Here is a 19,966-nt window from a genome sequence, read left to right on the forward strand (position 1 = left end):
GTCCTTCAATTGAATGGGGACTACCTTGTGTTTCAAGCACATGGCCATCCCTCTATGACAAAAGAGAGTAAGCACGAAGAGCTTCTCTCAGTTCAGAGTCAAGAAGAGCCTCCACAGTCAAACTCTAAGTTTGGTGTTGTGAGGCCACAACCAAACTCTAAGTTTGGTGTTCAAACCCCATATCCAAACTCTAAGTTTGGTGTTGGGAATACTACACACTAAATTGACCTGATCACCATGTGGCTCCATGAGAGCCACTGTCAAGCTATTGACATTAAAGAAGCGCTTGTTGGGAGGCAACCCAATTTTATTTATCTAATTTTATTTTATTTTATTTTGTTTCTTTGTTATTTTTGTGTTCAATTAGGTACATGATCATGAGGAGTCACGAAAAAATCAAAAAAATTAAAAACAGAGTCAAAAACAGAAGAAAAAAATTTTTCACCCAGGGGACGCACGGGCTGGCGTTCAACGCCCAGAAGGAGCATCTTTCTGGCGTTCAACGCCAGAACAGAGCATCTTTCTGGCATTGAACGCCCAAAACAAGCAACAACCTGGCGTTAGACGCCAGGATGCGCACACAGAGGACAATCTGGCGCTGAACGCCAGAAACAAGCATGAAACTGGCGTTCAACGCCAGAAACATGCATAACATGGGCGTTTAACGCCCAGAACGTGCATCAATGGGCGTTTGAACGCCAGAATGATGCATGAAGGCATGTTACATGCCTATATGGTGAAGGAATGGTATTTGTTTTTACCTCAGGATCTGTGGACCCCACAGGATCCTCACCTCAGGATCTGTGGACCCCACAGGATCCCCACCTACCACATTTCTTTTAATCCTATTCACACTCTCCTAATCCAAATCTCATTCTCAATGTCACACTTCCCAACACCCTTCACCAATCACCTCAATTCCTCTTCCCATCAACCCCTCTTCCCCATACACCCCACCTACCCCCACTACTTTCAAATTCAATTTCCCACCCTTTCCCACCCAATATGGCCGAACCTATACCCTCCCCTCTCCCTATAAATACCCTTCTTTTCTTTTACATTTTCACACAACTCAAACCCACATTCTCCCACATAGCCGAACCCTCTCTTCTCCTTCTCCACCATATTTTCTTCTTCTTCTTCTACTCTTCTTTTTTTTTGCTTGGGGACAAGCAAATTTTAAGTTTGGTGTGGTAAAAAGCCTAGGCTTTTTGTTTTTCATTCACCATCAATGGCACCCAAGACCGGAGTCTCCTCAAGAAAAGGAAAAGGGAAGGCAAAAGCTTCCACTTCCGAGTCATGGGAGAAGGAGAGATTCATCTCCAAGAGCCACCAAGACCACTTCTATGATGTTGTGGCAAAGAAGAAAGTGATCCATGAGGTCCCTTTCAAACTCAAGAAAAATGAGTATCCGGAAATCCGACTTGAAATTCAAAGAAGAGGTTGGGAAGTCATAGCCAACCCCATACAACAAGTTGGAATTTTAATGGTTCAAGAGTTCTATGCCAATGCATGGATCACTAGACACCATGACCAAAGTATGAACCCGAATCCAAAGAATTATCTCACAATGATTAGGGGGAAATACTTGGATTTTAGTCCGGAAAATGTGAGGTTGGCATTTCATTTACCTATGATGCAAGGTGATGAACACCCCTACACTAGAAGGGTCAACTTTGATCAAAGGTTGGACCAAGTCCTTAGGGACATTTGTGTGGAAGGTGCCCAATGGAGAGTTGACTCCAAGGGTAATCCAGTCCAACTAAGAAGACTGGACCTCAAGCCTGTAGCTAGAGGATGGTTGGAATTCATCCAAAGATCCATCATTCCTACAAGCAACCGATCTGAAGTTACTGTGGATCGGGCCATCATGATTCATAGCATCATGATTGGAGAGGAAGTAGAGGTTCATGAAGTCATATCCAATGAACTCTACAAAATAGCTGACAAGCCTTCATACATGGCACGGCTAGCCTTCCCCCACCTCATATGCCATCTATGTTATTCAGCCGGAGTTATCATAGATGGAGATGTCTCCATTGAAGAAAACAAGCCCATCACCAAGAAAAGGATGGAGCAAACAAGGGAAGTTCCTCACGGCCCTCAAAGAGAACAAGAGGAGGTTCACCATCAACAAATGCCTCAAATGCACTTTCCTCCCAACAACTATTGGGAGCAACTTAATACCTCCTTGGAAGATTTGAGCCATAATGTGGAACAACTAAGGGTGGAACACCATGAACACGCCCTCACTCTCCAAGAAATAAGAGAAGATCAAAGAGCAATGAGGGAGGAGCAACAAAGGCAAGGAAGGGACATAGAAGAGTTGAAGAACATCATTGGTCCTTCAAGAAGAAGACGCCACTAGAGGTGGATTCATTCCTTGTTCTTTAGTTCTTTCTGTTTTCGGTTTTTAATTATTGTGTTTATCTATGTTTTGTGTCTTTATTTCATGATCATTAGTATGTAACCATGCCTTAAAGTTATGAATAAAATCCATTAGTCCTTCACCTCTCTTAAAAAGAAAAAAATGTTTTAATTCAAAAGAACAAGAAGTACATAATTTTCGAAATTATTATTGAATTTAGTTTAATTATTTTGATGTGGTGACAATGCTTTTGTTTTTTGAATGAATGAATGAACAGTGCATATGTCTTTGGATCTTGTTGTTTATGAGTGTTTAAAATTGTTGGTTCTTGAAAGAATGATGAACAAAGAGAAATGTTATTGATGATCTGAAAAACATCATGAAATTGATTCTTGAAGCAAGAAAAAGCAGCGAAAAAAAAAAAAAAGTGGCGAAAATTTTAAAGCAAGGATCCAAGGCTTTGAGCATCAATGGATAGGAGGGCCCAAGGAATTAAAATCCAGGCCTAAGCGGCTAAATCAAGCTGTCCCTAACCATGTGCTTGTGTCATGAAGGTCCAAGTGAAAAGCTTGAGACTAAGTGGTTAAAGTCGTGATCTAAAGCTAAAGAGTGTGCTTAAGAGCTCTGGACACCACTAATTGGGGACTTTAGCAAAGCTAAGTCACAATCTGAAAAGGTTCACCCAGTTATGTGTCTGTGGCATTTGTGTATCCGGTGGTAATACTGGAAGACAAAGTGCTTAGGGCCACAGCCAAGACTCATAAGTAGCTGTGTTCAAGAATCAACATGCCTAACTAGGAAAGTCAATAACACTATCCCAAATTCTAAGTTCCCCCAGAGACGCCAATACCTCTAAACTACAAAGGAAAAAGTGAGGTGCCAAAGCTGTTCAGAAGCAAAAAGCTATAAGTCCCGCTCATGTAATTAAAATAATATTCATTGATATTTTGGACTTTATAGTATATTCTCTTCTTTTTATCCTATTTGATTTTCAGTTGCTTGGGGACAAGCAACAATTTAAGTTTGGTGTTGTGATGAGCGGATAATTTATACGCTTTTTGGCATTGTTTTTATATAGTTTTTAGTAAGTTTGAGCTACTTTTAGGGATGTTTTCCTTAGTTTTTATGTTAAATTCACATTTCTAGACTTTACTATGAGTTTGTGTATTTTTCTGTGATTTCAGGTAAATTCTGACTGAAATTGAGGGATTTGAGCAAAACTCTGAAAAAGGCTGACAAAAGGACTGCTGATGCTGTTGGATTCTGACCTCCCTGCACTCGAAATGGATTTTCTGGAGCTACAGACCTCCAAATGGCGCGCTCTCAACGGCGTTGGAAAGTAGACATCCAGGGCTTTCCAGCAATATATAATAGTCCATACTTTATTCGAAGAATGACGACGCAACTTGGCGTTGAACGCCAAGTACACGCTCCTTTCTGGAGTTAAACGCCAGAAAAACGTCATAATCCGGAGTTGAACGCCCAAAGCACATCATAACTCGAAATTCAACTCCAAGAGAAGCCTCAGCTCGTGGATAGATCAAGCTTAGCCCAAGCACACACCAAGTGGGCCCCGGAAGTGGATTTATGCATCAATTACTTACTCATGTAAACCCTAGTAGCTAGTCTAGTATATATAGGACCTTTATCTATTGTATTAGACATCTTTGGTCTCAGTTTTGTTTTATTCTTCATCCTAAGAGACTATTGATCACGTTTAGGGGGCTGGCCATTCGGCCATGCCTGGACCCTTTGCTTATGTATTTTCAACAGTGGAGTTTCTGCACACCATAGATTAAGGGTGTGGAGCTCTGCTGTACCTCAAAGATTAATGAAGTTCTATTTTCTTTTATTCAATTCTCTATCTTATTCTTATTCCAAGATATTCATTCGTACTCAAGAACATGATGAATGATGATGAGTTAGATAACCCTCATTATTATTCTCACTCATGAACGCGCGTGATTGACAACCACTTACGTTCTACATGCACCACAAGCTTGAATGTGTATCTCTTAGATTCCCCAACAGAATCTTCGTGGTATAAGCTAGATAGATGGCGGCATTTGTCTGGATCCGGAAAGTCCAACCTTGTCTGTGGTGTTCCGAGTAGGATCCTGGGAATCCGGAAAGTCTCACCTTGTCTGTGGTATTCCGAGTAGGATTCCGTTCATGAATGACCGTGACGTGCTTCAAACCTGTAACCTGCTGGGCGTTAGTGACAAACGCAAAAGAGGGATTCTATTCCAGTAGGGGAGGGAACCAACCGGTGATTGGCCGTACTGTGACAGAGTGCGTGAGCATTAGCTTTCACTGCGAGGATGGGATGTAGCTATCAACCATGGGTGATGCCTCCAGACTGGTTAGCTATGCGAGTGACAGCCGCATAGGATATTTCCCCGTGAGGATTGAAAGTAGCCACAGCTGATGGTGAACCCCTATACAAAGCTTGCCATGGAAAGGAGTAAGAAGGATTGAGTAGAAGCAATGGGAAGGCAGGCGTCCGAGAGCTCTACAGCATCTCCATTCCGCTTATCTGAAATTCCCACCTATGAATCTACATAAGTATTTCTATCCCTTTTTAATTAACTTCTTTCTATTTTATTTAAACCCATAATCCAATTTTAATCTCCCTAACTGAGATCTGCAAGGTGACCATAGCTTGCTTCATACCAACAATCTCTGTGGATTCGACCCTTACTCACGTAAGGTTATTACTTGGACGACCCAGTACACTTGCTGGTTAGTTGAACGGAGTTGTGAATTCCACCAGAGCCATAATTAGAACATTGATCACAAATGATACAAGAATTTGAATCACAATTTCGTCCACCAAGTACCTCTCTCTTAACTTATTTTAAAAAAGCATATTCTTTATAATTATATGAAAATAAGCATTTAATAAATAATTATACAAATTGTCAATCATTTTAATTGTGAATAATTAAAATATAATTGTCAATTATACATAATTATTATTTATCTAATATTTATGTTAATAACACCTCTCTCTTCTCAACTTACTTTTGGATAGTATTATCTTTATAATTATATAAAAATTAATATTTAATGAATAATTATACTAATTGTCAATTATTTTAATTATTAATAATTTTAATTATATTAACTATCAATCATTCTAATTAGTAATAATTATAATATAATTATCAATCATACATAATTAATATTTATATGATATTCATGTTAATAGCTTTGTTATGCACGTGTATATTAATAACAGATAAATTAATATTAATATCAATTTTAATAATTAATTTTCTATGACTAAATGTTATATATAATGCCACATATAAGGTTCATGAGTTTAAGTTTTATAGAAAAAATATTTTATTTAATATTTTAATTTATTATTCTTCTTTAACTACTTCATATAATAAGAATGTATTATTCATTTTTTATTAAAATAATCTTTTTAAGGTATAAATTTTAATTTTTTATAATATTTTATTGATGTGCCCATTCTATTATTCTTTTGATAATTTGATTATTATTCTTACTCAATCTTGGTTTTTTCATCTAATCTTACCGCGCGATTCTCTTTTGTCGAAATCGTTTACGATGTACCACATCCATCAAATACTACATCGGGTTGTATTTATTAATCCAGATTCTAATTATATGGATGTAAGAATTTAACAAAGGGACAATGAATTTTATTTTACTGAAGGATTACTACAAAAAATAGTGTAATTATCGACATTAAAAATCGACGGCCAGATTTTTTGTCGATAATTTTCGACGGCTTGTAGTCGATAAAATGAAAAAGAAATTATTAGAAATAAAATACTAAAATCGACAACCATGTCGTCTACTATTTTAGTAACTTTCTAACCCCCTTAATTTTATTGTCACATTATCGACGAAATAGTGGGTAAAACTTTTTTTCTTTAAAATCGACAGACTAATTATCTATTTTAATAATTATAATATCGACAGCTTTTACTGTCGATAAATTTAGATGATGAGATTTTTTTTTAAATTGGATGGATGGTGTAAATTTATTAAATAAAATAGACAGCTAAAGTGTTGATTTTTATTTTAATTAAAATCGACAAAATTACCGTTGATTTTTATCAACAAAAAATCATCCCCACGTTTACTTCCCGCGTCCACTGTATCACTCAATTTCCTCTCTGCGCCAGAGAGCAGAGCTTCTTCTTCTTCTTCTTCTTTGAGTCCGTCGTCGTGCTATCCTCTTCATGTAAGTTCCTCTCTCTATCACTCTGTCACATTGTGATTCTGCTTCTTCTCTGTCGTCGAGTCCGCCGCCGCGCCATCCTCTTCATGTAAGTTTCTCTCTCTCGCGCGCTCTCTCTCTATCACTTTGTCATATTGTGATTTGTGAATCTGCATGTAAGTTCTTCTTTTTCCACATATCCATCGTTGCAATATCTTTGCCGGTCGCCGTCGCTATGATCCCATCGCCGTCGAAGCTTCTTGTAAGTTCCTCCATGTCTCTCTCTGATAATTATACTTATTTTTTTAGTTTTGTATTTGCTATTTTCATCATGAAATTCTGAATTTGGGTTTGTTAATAACAATCGCATCAATATTACTGAAACCTAGTTTAGCATAATCAATTCTTCTTGCGCTTGTTGTTTATTTTGCTTTTGTTAATGTGGAATCTAGAAACAAGAATAATAACAGTTTCGGTAATGGAAAGCTTTTAGAGAAAAAGAACTTCTGCAAGTATGTCAAGCTTCCTCATTATTTTATGATTTTGTTTAATTTGTTCACAATACATTCAGCTAATTTAAGATGATAAAAGTTTGTTATTTTTTTCTCAAAAAAAAAAAAAAGAAATAAAGCGTGAGTAAGCACGAGTTAATACTTAATTTAGGGTACAAACTATCTGCTTCTTTAATGCTTTCAAATAACTCATATTCAATAGGTAGAATTAGTATATAAAGATGGCCATGCTTAGCTGGAGTTGTGTCTTGTGCTAGTATGATAGCCTTTTTCACCTTTTATATCCAACATCTGTACTTAAAAATAATAGTCTTTTACTAGAATGAAAGATGTGGGGAAGCTTGAATTTATTGTATCACTAAGAAGGTTTTACTATGCCTGAGTTGGCCTGTTATATAATTAAATGCATTTTAATGCACCGAGCAACTAAACCTATGTAGCTGTTTCTCCTTGTTGCAGGAGAAGTAGTGGTTTCTCCAGGAGAGCTTCCCTTTGCCGTCGCCGTTGCCTTCCCGTGTTTCCGAAGTGGGTCCTTTACTCCTCTTTGATCCTTTGATCCCTTGCTGTGTTGTGGGTGCTGAGTTTTGGATTTTTAATTTATTTGTTATGTTCATAATGCTCGTCTTATAATTTGACTTTTTGGCACAATTATATGTTACTACTTACTTTCATCTAGAAATGCTACTAAATAATTAGTGCATGAATCATTACTTGTATGCTGATTGCTACTTCTCATCTCAATAATTAACTTAAAATTAGTATTGTTTAAATTATTAGATTATTTTGTGATTGATTTATATTATGAGATGTAATTTATATAATATCATTTAAATATTATTCAATATCTAAGTAAAATTTTGATATGCTGTTATTGTTGTTGTGTTAGTTGTTCTTGTTGGTTATTAGAATTATATTTAGTTATCATTTTCTTTTTTGATCATGGACAATATTAATAATCAAGAAGCACATGTGGATAGCATTGCATCTTGTAATAATTTGGTTGATAATTCTCAAGATTCCAATATTGATAGTCAATCACAAGCTCCCTCTAAGTTAGTTATTTCCACTTTTTAAAATATTCATCCCTCACACAGAGAGACACACTAGGACTAAGCTCTGATAATCTCATAGCTGTGTTCATTTCAGTTTTTGTGTGATGACTCTGAGAGAAGTATGGCAACTTCAGAAGCTCATTGTTAACTATTGCAATTGGGGCGAAAGCAATAGAAGTATAAGATACCCTCCATTTCGTCCTTCTTCTTCTTCTTTCTATGCTGCATTTACTAACATGCTGCTTTCTTTCGTCGTTCCTAATAAAAAATTCCTAATTCCTATCACTGTATAACTGTTAGGTTACAGAGTTGATTTTTACTTTTGTTTTAAATAATAATAGGTATGTCACTATTTAATAAGAGTATGATTTGAATTCACACAAATTCTAAATATTTAAAGTATGTCATTATTTCAATTGGTTCTTGTTTTAAGAATGACTATAATGTATTTGTATCTAAGGTCTAGAATAGTTAATATATTATTTAAATATTTTAATTCTAATATTAGCATTTGAATAGATTAATTTTAAAAAATTTTAAATTCTTACTTCAATTTATATATTATCATTATTATTTTTGGATATATTATTTTTAAATTTTTTAATATAAAATTTTTTTTTTCAGTTTGTAAATTTATTTTTATTGGATCCAAGTATAATTAAGAAAGAATTCAATAATTAAGCTAAAAAATATTACTAATAGTAAATTGTACTTTTAAATTATTAATCTAACAAAAACTAAATCCTAAAAAATACTATTAGTTGTACCAAACAAATTATTAACGTTGTAATAAAATATCTATACAGAATAATTTAAAATAAGACAAATATTTTAATCAATTATGTGAAGTTATTGTGAACAAATAATAAATAGTAATTTTATTTGTGTATAATTTTAAATTATTAATACATAAAAATAATTCTATAAAATAGTAATAATTGCACTAAAAATTTTATTAAAGTATAAATGAATACTGATCAAGTTAAAATTTAGTTATCCATAAATATATATTTATATACAAAAAAATATAGATATAAAATATATGAAGTTAATAACTATAATTAGTGACTATAATAAATATATAATTAAATTAATTTTCAATTATTTTAATTGTTAATTTAGCATTAATTAAAATTTTATTTTTTCTATTTTAAAGCAGATGAAACCAATCATTATTATTATTAAATAAGTTTATAATTATAATTGACAATACTTTATGTAATCATAATACTCTTCATAATTATTATTATTATTATTTGGATGAATGCATTATTATTTAAAAAAATTATCATATATTAATTAAATTATTCATAAATCATGCATAATCAAAATTATTTATTTTATTATATATTTTAAAGTGACAATTAATTAGTCTAATTTTTTTATTAGACACAATCAATTAGCATACAAGTCCATATGTTTAATAATGACTTATAAAAATTATTGTGATTCAATCATAACCTTTTTTACAAAGTGAAAGATTTTTTAATATTAATAAAAAAAATATAATAATACATATATATATATATATTGTGTTTAATCAATTGGTATATTTTTATTGTTAATTATTTTTTTGTATTTTATTTTGTAATTGAATAAAAATTTTAATATAAATAATATTTAAATTTTATTTGGTATAGGATGGAAGATATAATCTAGGCATATACAATGATCAATGTTGCTGTTTAAACCAAAATTTTGAATGTTTACAAAAAAATATATACACATATTTTCTCATAAAAATTAAGACATTAATTTATTATATATACATTTTTTTAATTAATCTAATTATTTTGTGAATTTTTTGTTTTATATTTTTATTTTGTATTTGCATAAATGAAAAAAAAATAATGCATTAGGTTGAATTTATAAAAAAAAAAAGAATTGTAGAAACTAGAAAGTGGAACATATAATTACACAAACGTCCAATTTCCACCAACTCCCTATCTTCTCTCCACAGTAATATATACCGACACCAACTAGCCTCCAACCCTTTCTTAAAACACCACAACCCACACCATTTCCTCTCATCAAATCCCATAACCATGGCTTTTCTTACTACGATCATACCGCTCTCCCTCATAGCACTTCTTTTCTACAAACTCTACTTCAGGTTAAGGTTTAAGCTCCCACCGGGCCCACGTCCGTGGCCAGTCGTCGGAAACCTCTACGACATAAAGCCCGTGAGGTTCCGATGCTTCGCGGAGTGGGCCCAGTCCTACGGTCCAATTATCTCGGTGTGGTTTGGATCGACTTTGAATGTAATTGTTTCGAACTCTGAGCTGGCAAAGGAGGTGCTGAAGGAGCATGATCAGCAGCTGGCCGACCGCCATAGGAGCCGGTCGGCCGCGAAGTTTAGTCGGGACGGGAAGGACCTCATTTGGGCCGATTATGGGCCACACTATGTGAAGGTGAGGAAGGTTTGCACTCTTGAGCTCTTCTCCCCAAAGAGGCTTGAGTCTTTGAGGCCTATAAGAGAAGATGAGGTCACTGCCATGGTTGAATCCATTTTCAATGACTGCACCAATCCTGGTATGTTTCATGTTTTATTATCATTTATTAACATGAATTTAATGTTCTGAGATTTTTTTTTTCTTTGGAAGGGAAGGGGGCGGGGAATTTAATTTTCTGAGATTTGATTTTCGTTTTCTTTCTTTTCTCAGAAGTTAATGTGGGTAGGTTTTTTTTTTTGTGTGACTAATGTGGGTAGTTTGAACGCATTAAATTTTATTTACTTGCAAATAAATTATAAATGTTTATATTCTTGGAGTGTTTTGTGATTTGAGTACTCTTTGAAGAGAATTAGACAGAATGATAGGAGTCAATAACAAAATAATTCAAAATTATTTTATTCAATTTAATATTTATAATTTTATATCCGTAATATTTATAATTATAAATTTATTATATTTAACATTATTTAATTATTTTAACAATAATTAAAAATATAAAATAACATAAGTGATAATATAAAAAAAGTAAAATAAAATAATTTAAAATTATTTTAAACTTATTTTTTATTTTTTTCAAATATTTTTATAAAGGAAAATATATATCTATATATATATCCGTAGAATATTAAATGGTTTGAAAAAAAAGTGAGAATTAGGCGTATTTGTGTGTAATAATTTCTCTGCCTCGTTGTTTTGGGTTTCTTCGGCACTACTGCTACTCGGCTTTGCTTTCCTAAGTTTTGGGATAATTTGACTTTTCTTTTTTATTAATAATAACATATACTATACCATAATATGCTACACAGTGCATTATTTAAACAAACTATTTTTTATTTATTAATAAATTTGTTTTGCAAGCTTATGCAAAGTGGGCGGCAACACATTTAATTTTGAGTTGAAGTCTTGTAGTTAGTTCCACCGGCTGAGAACATTTTAATTGAAATAGAAATTTGTGTTATATAATTTCAAAATAAAAAGTTATTATTAGTATATTAAAAATTTAAAATCAATCATCAATAATTATTATATGTTTTCATATAAATATATATCTTTTAATTTATTTTTAATTATATTTTATATTTTAATATATATTTAATATTGTGTCTTAAAATAGAGTCCAGAAAATTTAGCTTGTTCATTTGGCGTGGTCTCTATTATATGACTTAAGCTTTGTTTAGTAATTTTTTAAAGAGGTGTTTGTGATTTTATTTTATTTTGTATTTGGTAAATAAAAATGTTTGTATATTTATATTTGTATTTTTTAAAAAATTAAAAGTGCTTTTGATTAAGGAGAAATTTTTTAAAGTTGACTTATACTTATCAAAATTAAAAAATTTAATATTATCTTAGATATTAATTAATATCTAAATTTAATTTTTATATTAATATCTATTAAAATATTTTTAAATTATAAAAACTATTTTATCAAACATATTTATTGTTATTTGTATTTATTAAAAATTATTTTTAATTTAATTTATCAAACATAAATACTATAATTTTTAAAAAGCTAACTTTTAAAATTTTATTTTTATAAATTATTTTGAAAATGTAAAAATTTTCCCAAACTAAATGGGTATAAGTAGTATTTTAGAAGTTAGAACTAATAAGGTAGGGCCTTGACCAGTCATAGGAATTAGGAACAATGAATAATTAAATAGTAAATAAAGTTTATGATTTTGTACGAGTGTAGGACCATATATATTCGTAGTAGGGGGTTGGTGTACCAAATTCACCCACTGATTATTTCCTTATTTCTTTCTCTTTTAACTAAACATTTCTATGTAACTGAGTACCGAACGTAAGCCACACTGCCAGAATTTCATATATATATATATAGAATCCTGCTAGACAATGACTTATTTGTATAATGTGTACAATGAGTTATAAAATGAACATTTCTCATACTATCTAAAATAATTCTGATGAAAAAAAAGTAACACTAATAATTATATCCCTAATACTTTCTAAACTTCCATTAGCTCCTCATACTTTTCTATATATATATCGTTTCTGTTTTGAAAGAAAATTGTTGGAGCGGGATAATTTTATTGTTAGCCTTTCTAATCATTTTCACCTTGTAGACACATTTTCTTCCGACAAGAACTATCATCAAATTAGTTTTCACAGACCAGGCATTATTAACAGTGAACTATGAAAGTATGAAAATTCAATTTGAGAATGAAAAAATTATTGAAATTCTTTATTGAAAAAACAATAACTAATGAAGTGGTTGGCTGTGGTTGGTGAACTATGACTGAAAACTTTTTGCTGGACTTTTTTATTGTGTGTGAAAGCTACTTTAGCACTCTAATGTCTTTCTCCCATACCTAAACATTGCAACTACTAGGGGTGTGTTTGGGAAACCCGTTTGAAAGGAAGAAGCACGTTTAAATTTTTTGAAAGCTTCAATTTTTGGTTTGGCAAATTTTTTTCTCATGAACGCAGAAGTGATTTTGCTGCCAAAACCACGTTTACAGGAAGCAACTATTTGTAGCTTCTGCGTTTTCTTAACTGGCTTTTAGCCATAAATACTAACAATTTATTTACCTTTTACCAACTTTATCCTTTGTATATGTTATTGTATTAATTATAAAATTCTTGTTATTTCTATTTATACTTCTATTTTCTATTATTTATTATTTTTATTTTTTTCAATTATTTGTTTAACATTATACACTTTTATAATTGTGATTTTTGTGTATTATGATTGTTATTATTTTTTATAATATAATTTATTAATTCTATTAGGTAAAGTAAATTAAATAAAAACTTAATTGTAAATAATAATAATAACAAATTATAATATACTAAAAATAAGTACCAAAAATACTAAAAATATATTATATAAAAAGATCATCAAAAATTTTTGGATTTGTTTCAATCACTATAAAGTAAATATTTAATTTTTTTTATTATTTTCAGTATTCTCTTTTATAATTGTAATTCTCGTATACTATGTTTTAGTGTAATTTTTATAATATAGATTATGATTCTATTAAAAAAGATAAATTAAATAAAAAATTAATTATAGATAATAATAAACGTTGGATTCCAAACTAATACTAAGAATAAGATTATTGAGAGTACTAGAATAAGAGTACGATGTAAAAAATACTAAAGTAACATTTAATACTTAGAAAATGTAACATATTTGATTAAATATTCTTTTATATATATATAATTTATATTTTTTTATTTTTATTTAAAAATATATTTTATCTATTTTTATATATTATTTTTATTTTAGTAAGTAAATATTAATTTTATTATAAAATTAACTAATAAGATGTATTTAAATATCTAAATTAAAATAATAGGATAATATAAAAAAAATTTAAGTTGATGTCCATTTTAGTAATTTTTTATCTAAAAGTGATTTTGAATGGTATAAGCCAAACAACATTTATTTTACTATAATTCACTTTGATACAAAAATTACCAAACATAAATCACTTTAACACAAACTTACTTTTGATCAAAATCTAGTTTGCAAAATCAATTTTATGCAAACTTCCGTTTGCAAACTGTAATCCAAACACACACTAGATGTTCCTTCCCAACCACAACTTCCACTGGCCTTCTACCTAGCTTTTCGGCATTTTTAGCAAAAAGAGCTTCACACATAAAGGCTCACACAAAACGAATCAGTTATTACTTATGACCCTATTTTGGGTTTTTTCTTTTTATCTTCCTATATACGGTATTAAATAATGGAATAAGCGAATTGTAGTATACGAACAACTAAAGTACCAAAACTAACCCTAAAAAATTAATACATTGACAAAATTAATCATAAAAAAGTAAAATTAACTCGTAACGACGCGGACCAAAACTGACTAATCATTAAGACAACGTTAATGATTGATCCTACATCTAATGTTGATAATTAGATAGTTTTAATTTGACAAGCGAAAACATGTTCATTATTATAAGTTACTTTTATATCTTTTCATTATTAGTTGTCTATCATTTGAAGCCCAAATAAAATTAACTAGTACTGGTAATAACTTTCTCTGGTTTGCCATAAATTATACTTGTAACCATAAAATCAATATCTTCATTATAATAAGCATTTTTATTTGTTGGTATCTTCCAATTTTTCAGAATTGGAAAGGTTTGGACAAATTTTTTTTAACATAAGTGGTTGCACACTTTTTCTTTTTGGTTTTGATCAGAAAACTTAGGGAAAAGTTTTTTGGTGAAGAAATACTTGGGAGCCGTGGCATTCAACAACATCACTAGGCTAGCATTTGGCAAAAGATTTGTGAACTCAGAAGGTATAATGGACGAGCAAGGAGTAGAATTCAAGGCTGTAGTGGCAAATGGATTGAAGCTAGGAGCATCTCTGGCCATGGCCGAGCACATTCCATGGCTGCGATGGATGTTCCCACTCGAAGAGGAGGCTTTCGCCAAGCACGGTGCTCGCCGCGACAAACTCACCAGAGCCATCATGGAAGAGCACACTCAAGAGCGGCTGAAATCCGGTGCCAAGCAACATTTTGTTGATGCCCTCCTCACATTGCAAGAAAAATATGACCTTAGTGAAGACACTATCATTGGTCTACTTTGGGTATGTTCTACTCACTAGTTACCATACAGTTTTGGATCCAATGTATTCATAATGCTTAATTAAATCATGTAAATTGCATGTAAGTCCATCATGCACAAATTCTCAACATTGATCAGTTTATCTAATCAACAATACTGAGAACGTGTCATGATGCAATATGCAATTTACTTCTACAAGAGTATCAAAAGAACTCTTTAATTTTCAATTATTTTTATTTATTTTATTTTTGAAGGATATATGCGTAAAAAAAGGACTGAAAAAAATTGATGATATTTTACCTACCTTAAAGTATTAGCAACCATTTTGGTGCTTGCTTTCTTTTTCTTTTATTCTATTTCACCTACCGAAACCGTAATTGACATATTTGGCTTCATTCTTTTTTTTGGTAATACATATTTGACTTCATTATTTATATAGGACATGATTACGGCTGGCATGGACACAACAGCAATATCAGTTGAGTGGGCCATGGCTGAACTAATCAAGAACCCAAGAGTCCAACAGAAAGCCCAAGAGGAGCTAGACAGGGTCATTGGGCTTGAAAGGATAATGACAGAATTAGATTTCTCAAGCCTCCCATACCTCCAATGCGTGGCAAAGGAAGCCCTAAGGCTCCACCCACCAACCCCACTAATGCTCCCACACAGGGCCAATTCCAACGTCAAAGTTGGTGGCTATGACATACCAAAAGGCTCCAACGTGCACGTGAACGTGTGGGCCGTGGCACGTGACCCAGCTGTATGGAAAAACCCACTGGAGTTCAGGCCTGAGAGGTTCCTTGAGGAGGATGTGGACATGAAGGGGCATGATTTTAGGCTGCTCCCTTTTGGTGCTGGACGTAGGGTATGCCCCGGTGCACAACTTGGGATCAATTTGGTGACGTCAATGTTGGGTCATCTTTTGCATCATTTTAGTTGGGCCCCACCCGAGGGAACGAGGCCCGAGGAGATTGACATGTCGGAGAATCCTGGGTTGGTCACTTACATGAGTGCACCACTTCAGGCTGTGCCAACTCCTAGGTTGCCCTCACATTTGTACAAACGTGTGCCTGCTGATATTTAATATTTTCTAATCCATAAATATTTTGTTTACTCATTTTCACCTTTGAGTACAAATAAGACAAGTTTTTTCCCTTTTGTTGCTTTTGGAAATTCTCCTCCTTGTTGTTGTTGGTAGTAGTATGTTTTGCTATTATGTCTTTGTAACTATCATTGAAATTACATTGAGAAACCTAAGGATTTTATGTATTTTACATTGACACCTTCAAACTCAACAAAGTTTGTCCCATTCAGGTTTTGGAATGAAATTCCTACCTAAGAGAAATATATAGTTTTTAATTTAGCTTGAAATATAGTTAAACAAGAAGAGAATTGAAGTGAAGTAGCTCTAAGCATCTTGTTCTTGGTATTTGAAAGCGAGGGTTGTATATCTGATTCTTTGCATGCTTAATGTATTCTCTTTCCAAGTTATATCTTTTCATATGAGTTGAGTAACCACTAAACACTCTCCTTGTCCAATCATACTACCTATACCTATATGTATAGTACATGACAAACGAAAGTGATGCATCATCCTCTCATGCTTCCTATTAACACGTCTATGCTATGCTAAGAGAAAGTAAAGCACAACTGCACAAGAAGCACTTCAAATATAGATACGCAGAATCCCTTCTAAATTTGTAAAGCAAAATCCGGTTACTTGTATTTTTATCTCTTCACATAACTTGTCACACAGTTTGTTATTACTGAAGAATAAACATATTAACATGTAGTAAGAGCAAACGCAGAATAAATTTACACGGCAAGCCACATTATGCATTTATTATTTACATCAAAGTATTAAACGCATGTTTTATATGTATTAACTAGTTCCTATAATGTATAATACACTACAAACAACACTTTTCGTCCTAGTGGTAAGAGAAGTGTCACTCCATTTACATAAATTAAACAAAGATAGCTACCGAATTCAGGGAGAATCTTGTTTCATCCAGCTTACATAAAACCTTCCACCAACTTTCTTATTTAATTCAACCACAAACCTCTCTTCTTTCATCCCCCTTCTTAACTTCAGAAGCAAGTTTAATTTCACATAATCTTCAACTACCTGAAATTTTAGCCAAAAGAAGCATGCCAATCGAAGAAAGAGATAAAAGAAAACTAGAAATGCAAAAGAAAGAAATCCAAAGCAAGAAATGAGGAAAAAGTAGATCATATGGAAGCATGTGATGAGTATTTTGCTAATAGGACTCCTCACCTTGGCCCTGGCCAGAACAATCTCCAGAAGTTCATATGGAGACAAAGAGTTCGATCTTAGCGCAATGGACTTTACAGCATAACTGGCAGCATCCATGATCTCAGGATCAAGAGTTGGCACTTCATGCCATCCCAGTTTGTGTCCTTCTGTTTAAGAGTAGTATCATTTTCTTAGAAATAACATTGATATTTAAATAGGAGAGAAAAAAAAATTGTTCATAAATAAAGTAGGAAGAGATCCAAGTTTTAATGTAACAACTATGATCCCAACTGTACAAGCAGTAGCAGGACTAGACAAAAATTCTATGGGCAAAAAACATACTCTTTTTCGGGGGATGGTTCTCGCCTTCTCGGAATGTTTTCACGTTTCTCTGAGATTGTAAGGATACAAAAACTATCCCTGAAGTGATCTTGATTGTTTCTACAACATTTAAAATATTGTCTTGGAATTTATTGCCCAAAATTCCATTCCATACAGCATCTTAGTTCTTATAATTGCGATAATTTTTTCCTTAAACTCTAGTAGCACCAATCTATCACAAACAACACATAAAACTAAAATAAATGGTCCAGATGAATTACATAAGTTACTTTTTCAATAATGAAAACACAACCCGCTTATTTTTCTCTTGCCAACTAGGTGCCAAATCCAATGTTTACTATTATTGAGTCAAGTAATAATAACAAGAGTGCCAAAATAAGGTTAAACATTTATGCAGATAATGACGTAAAAATGATATAATGTGGTTTAAAGGTTAGTTACACACTACTATTATGCACCTCCATGCATATAAGCTTTTCTGGGTTCATCTATCAAATGTAGAAAGGATAAATTCACAGCCATGGTAAGGTCAATGTCATTATCCATATCTTTTCAACAATTAGAAGAAAACATACTCTCCAGCTCTTGAATATTTAAATCATTCAAACAACGAAACTGCTAACAGCTAATTTTTGTGTCATCAATGAAGCGGGAGGAACAGATGATAAATGAAACATTCTTTATGGGAATTCATGAATAGATTTAAGGAATCTTTACCTTGCTGAACGCCAAGGTCTGAACTCTTAAAGGGAGTGATAGCATGAATTTGCCTGAATTCCTGCAACTGCTTGAAGTTCATCCATGGCTTCACCCAAATTTTGGCTTCATATAACTTCTTCTTTCCTCCATCAATTGCTTCAAGTGTAAGAAAATATATCTTACCCGCTACTACCTGCTCTTTTGCCTTCAATACCTTTGCAAACTCAAGAAGGCCATTCTGCATGAAAGAGAAATAATTCAATATAGCTAAAGATTCGAACTTTGATTAAATAATTTGCATGGGAAGAGCGAAACATGGTTAGAATGGCCTAGTTAAGAGAATTCCTTTATAGGTTGATTTGGTTGGAATCAAGAAACCTATTTTCTAATTTTGTTCCCTGTTTTCAACCAACTTTTTTCCTTTACAAAAATCTGATAAACATAAACCCAAACAAGCGGTAATGATTTCCATTGTTCCTTTCTCTCTAATAAAATTGAGTAAAAAATAAAAACAACTATTCAACTAAGATTTGTTCCATTTGGGAAGCAAGTACACAAGTAGTTAATTGTTTAAGGTATAGTTCTATGGAACACAATACGGTCTACTAGGGGATGGGTACGCAGTGGGCCACGTTTAAAATATTTATGTGAAAAATATAATTATGGCATTGTGGTATGCAGATGAATTGCGAATTAGTATGCGAAATTGGTAATTCATGTAACTGTGGTTTAAGCAAACCAATTGAAAACTCCCAAAGATCAAATAGCAGGGTTAACTGGTTAAGTGAAAGACACCACTTATCTAGACGACCCGTGACCAAAAGATGAACATCCACAAAATCCCTAGAAATTAAGCACGAATATTGGGAAAATGAAGAAAGGAATCAAATCAACAGGTCAATAAAGTTCAACCTTTAACACACATGAAGGAAATCAATTAGACAGGTGAAATACCTCTTTGTTGTTGTGTTCTTGAATTGCGAAACGAGCGAGGCTTTCGATTTCAGCGTGGTTCGAAACGGCGTCGTAGTGGGAGTCACGAAGCCCTCCGAGCTTCATCCGAATGATGTTGTCGTGGTGTTCTTCCACCATGCGAGATCCCAAGACGCAGAGCCCAGAAAGCGCAAGGAGAAGAGAAAGCAAAGTCACAAGAGAGGACGCACCAGGCTTCATCGTCTTCAACGAATTCTGCAACGAACAAATGCTGAATGAATTTTAGTTGCTTACTTGCTTAGTTAGCTAGTTGGTGTCTGTCTGCTTGTTTTTTTTTTTTTTTGGGTTTTTGGTATAGTTGGTGACTGTCATCGTATGTGCAAAGTGCGAACAAATTCTATTAAGGCTCCCACGGCCCCACCCAATTTTTGGAGACCCACACTTTATCGGTGCCTATTAAGGCGAGAAAACGTAGCCTTTTGTGTAGTAACTACTAACAACGGCACCGGTATTCATGGTCGGATGAAATCGGGTCTCTGATGTGATTTAAATTTATCTCGAAATATATATCGAGTTTATTTATTAAACTCAAATCCGGATC

At 32.7% G+C, this 19,966-nt stretch overlaps 2 protein-coding genes across 3 annotated transcripts; one reads left to right on the forward strand and one right to left on the reverse strand.

Moving 5' to 3' along the window:
* The first annotated feature begins 10,115 nt into the window (after positions 1 to 10,115).
* Positions 10,116 to 16,505, forward strand: LOC130932837 (cytochrome P450 98A2). Its single transcript, XM_057862270.1, has 3 exons — positions 10,116 to 10,662; positions 14,762 to 15,156; positions 15,574 to 16,505. Exons 1-3 carry the CDS (start codon positions 10,176 to 10,178, stop codon positions 16,216 to 16,218), a joined length of 1,527 nt encoding a protein of 508 aa, XP_057718253.1. The 5' UTR covers positions 10,116 to 10,175; the 3' UTR covers positions 16,219 to 16,505.
* Positions 16,506 to 16,948: 443 nt separating this feature from the next.
* LOC130932838 (cysteine proteinase inhibitor 7-like) lies at positions 16,949 to 19,740 on the reverse strand. Of its 2 annotated transcripts, XM_057862271.1 has the most exons (5): positions 19,387 to 19,740; positions 18,451 to 18,670; positions 17,734 to 17,832; positions 17,413 to 17,558; positions 16,949 to 17,262 (listed from the first exon to the last, which is right to left on the reverse strand). In XM_057862271.1, the coding sequence occupies exons 1-5, from the start codon at positions 19,603 to 19,605 to the stop codon at positions 17,125 to 17,127; spliced, it is 822 nt and encodes a 273-aa protein (XP_057718254.1). In that variant the 5' UTR covers positions 19,606 to 19,740; the 3' UTR covers positions 16,949 to 17,124. The 2 variants fall into 2 exon arrangements, with proteins under 2 accessions (XP_057718254.1, XP_057718255.1); XM_057862272.1 differs by lacking the exon at positions 17,734 to 17,832 and having other exon boundaries at positions 19,387 to 19,736.
* Between the last annotated feature and the right edge of the window lie 226 nt (positions 19,741 to 19,966).

This window comes from Arachis stenosperma, chromosome 6, assembly GCF_014773155.1.
Source record: "Arachis stenosperma cultivar V10309 chromosome 6, arast.V10309.gnm1.PFL2, whole genome shotgun sequence".
Classification (NCBI taxonomy): Eukaryota; Viridiplantae; Streptophyta; class Magnoliopsida; order Fabales; family Fabaceae; genus Arachis; species Arachis stenosperma.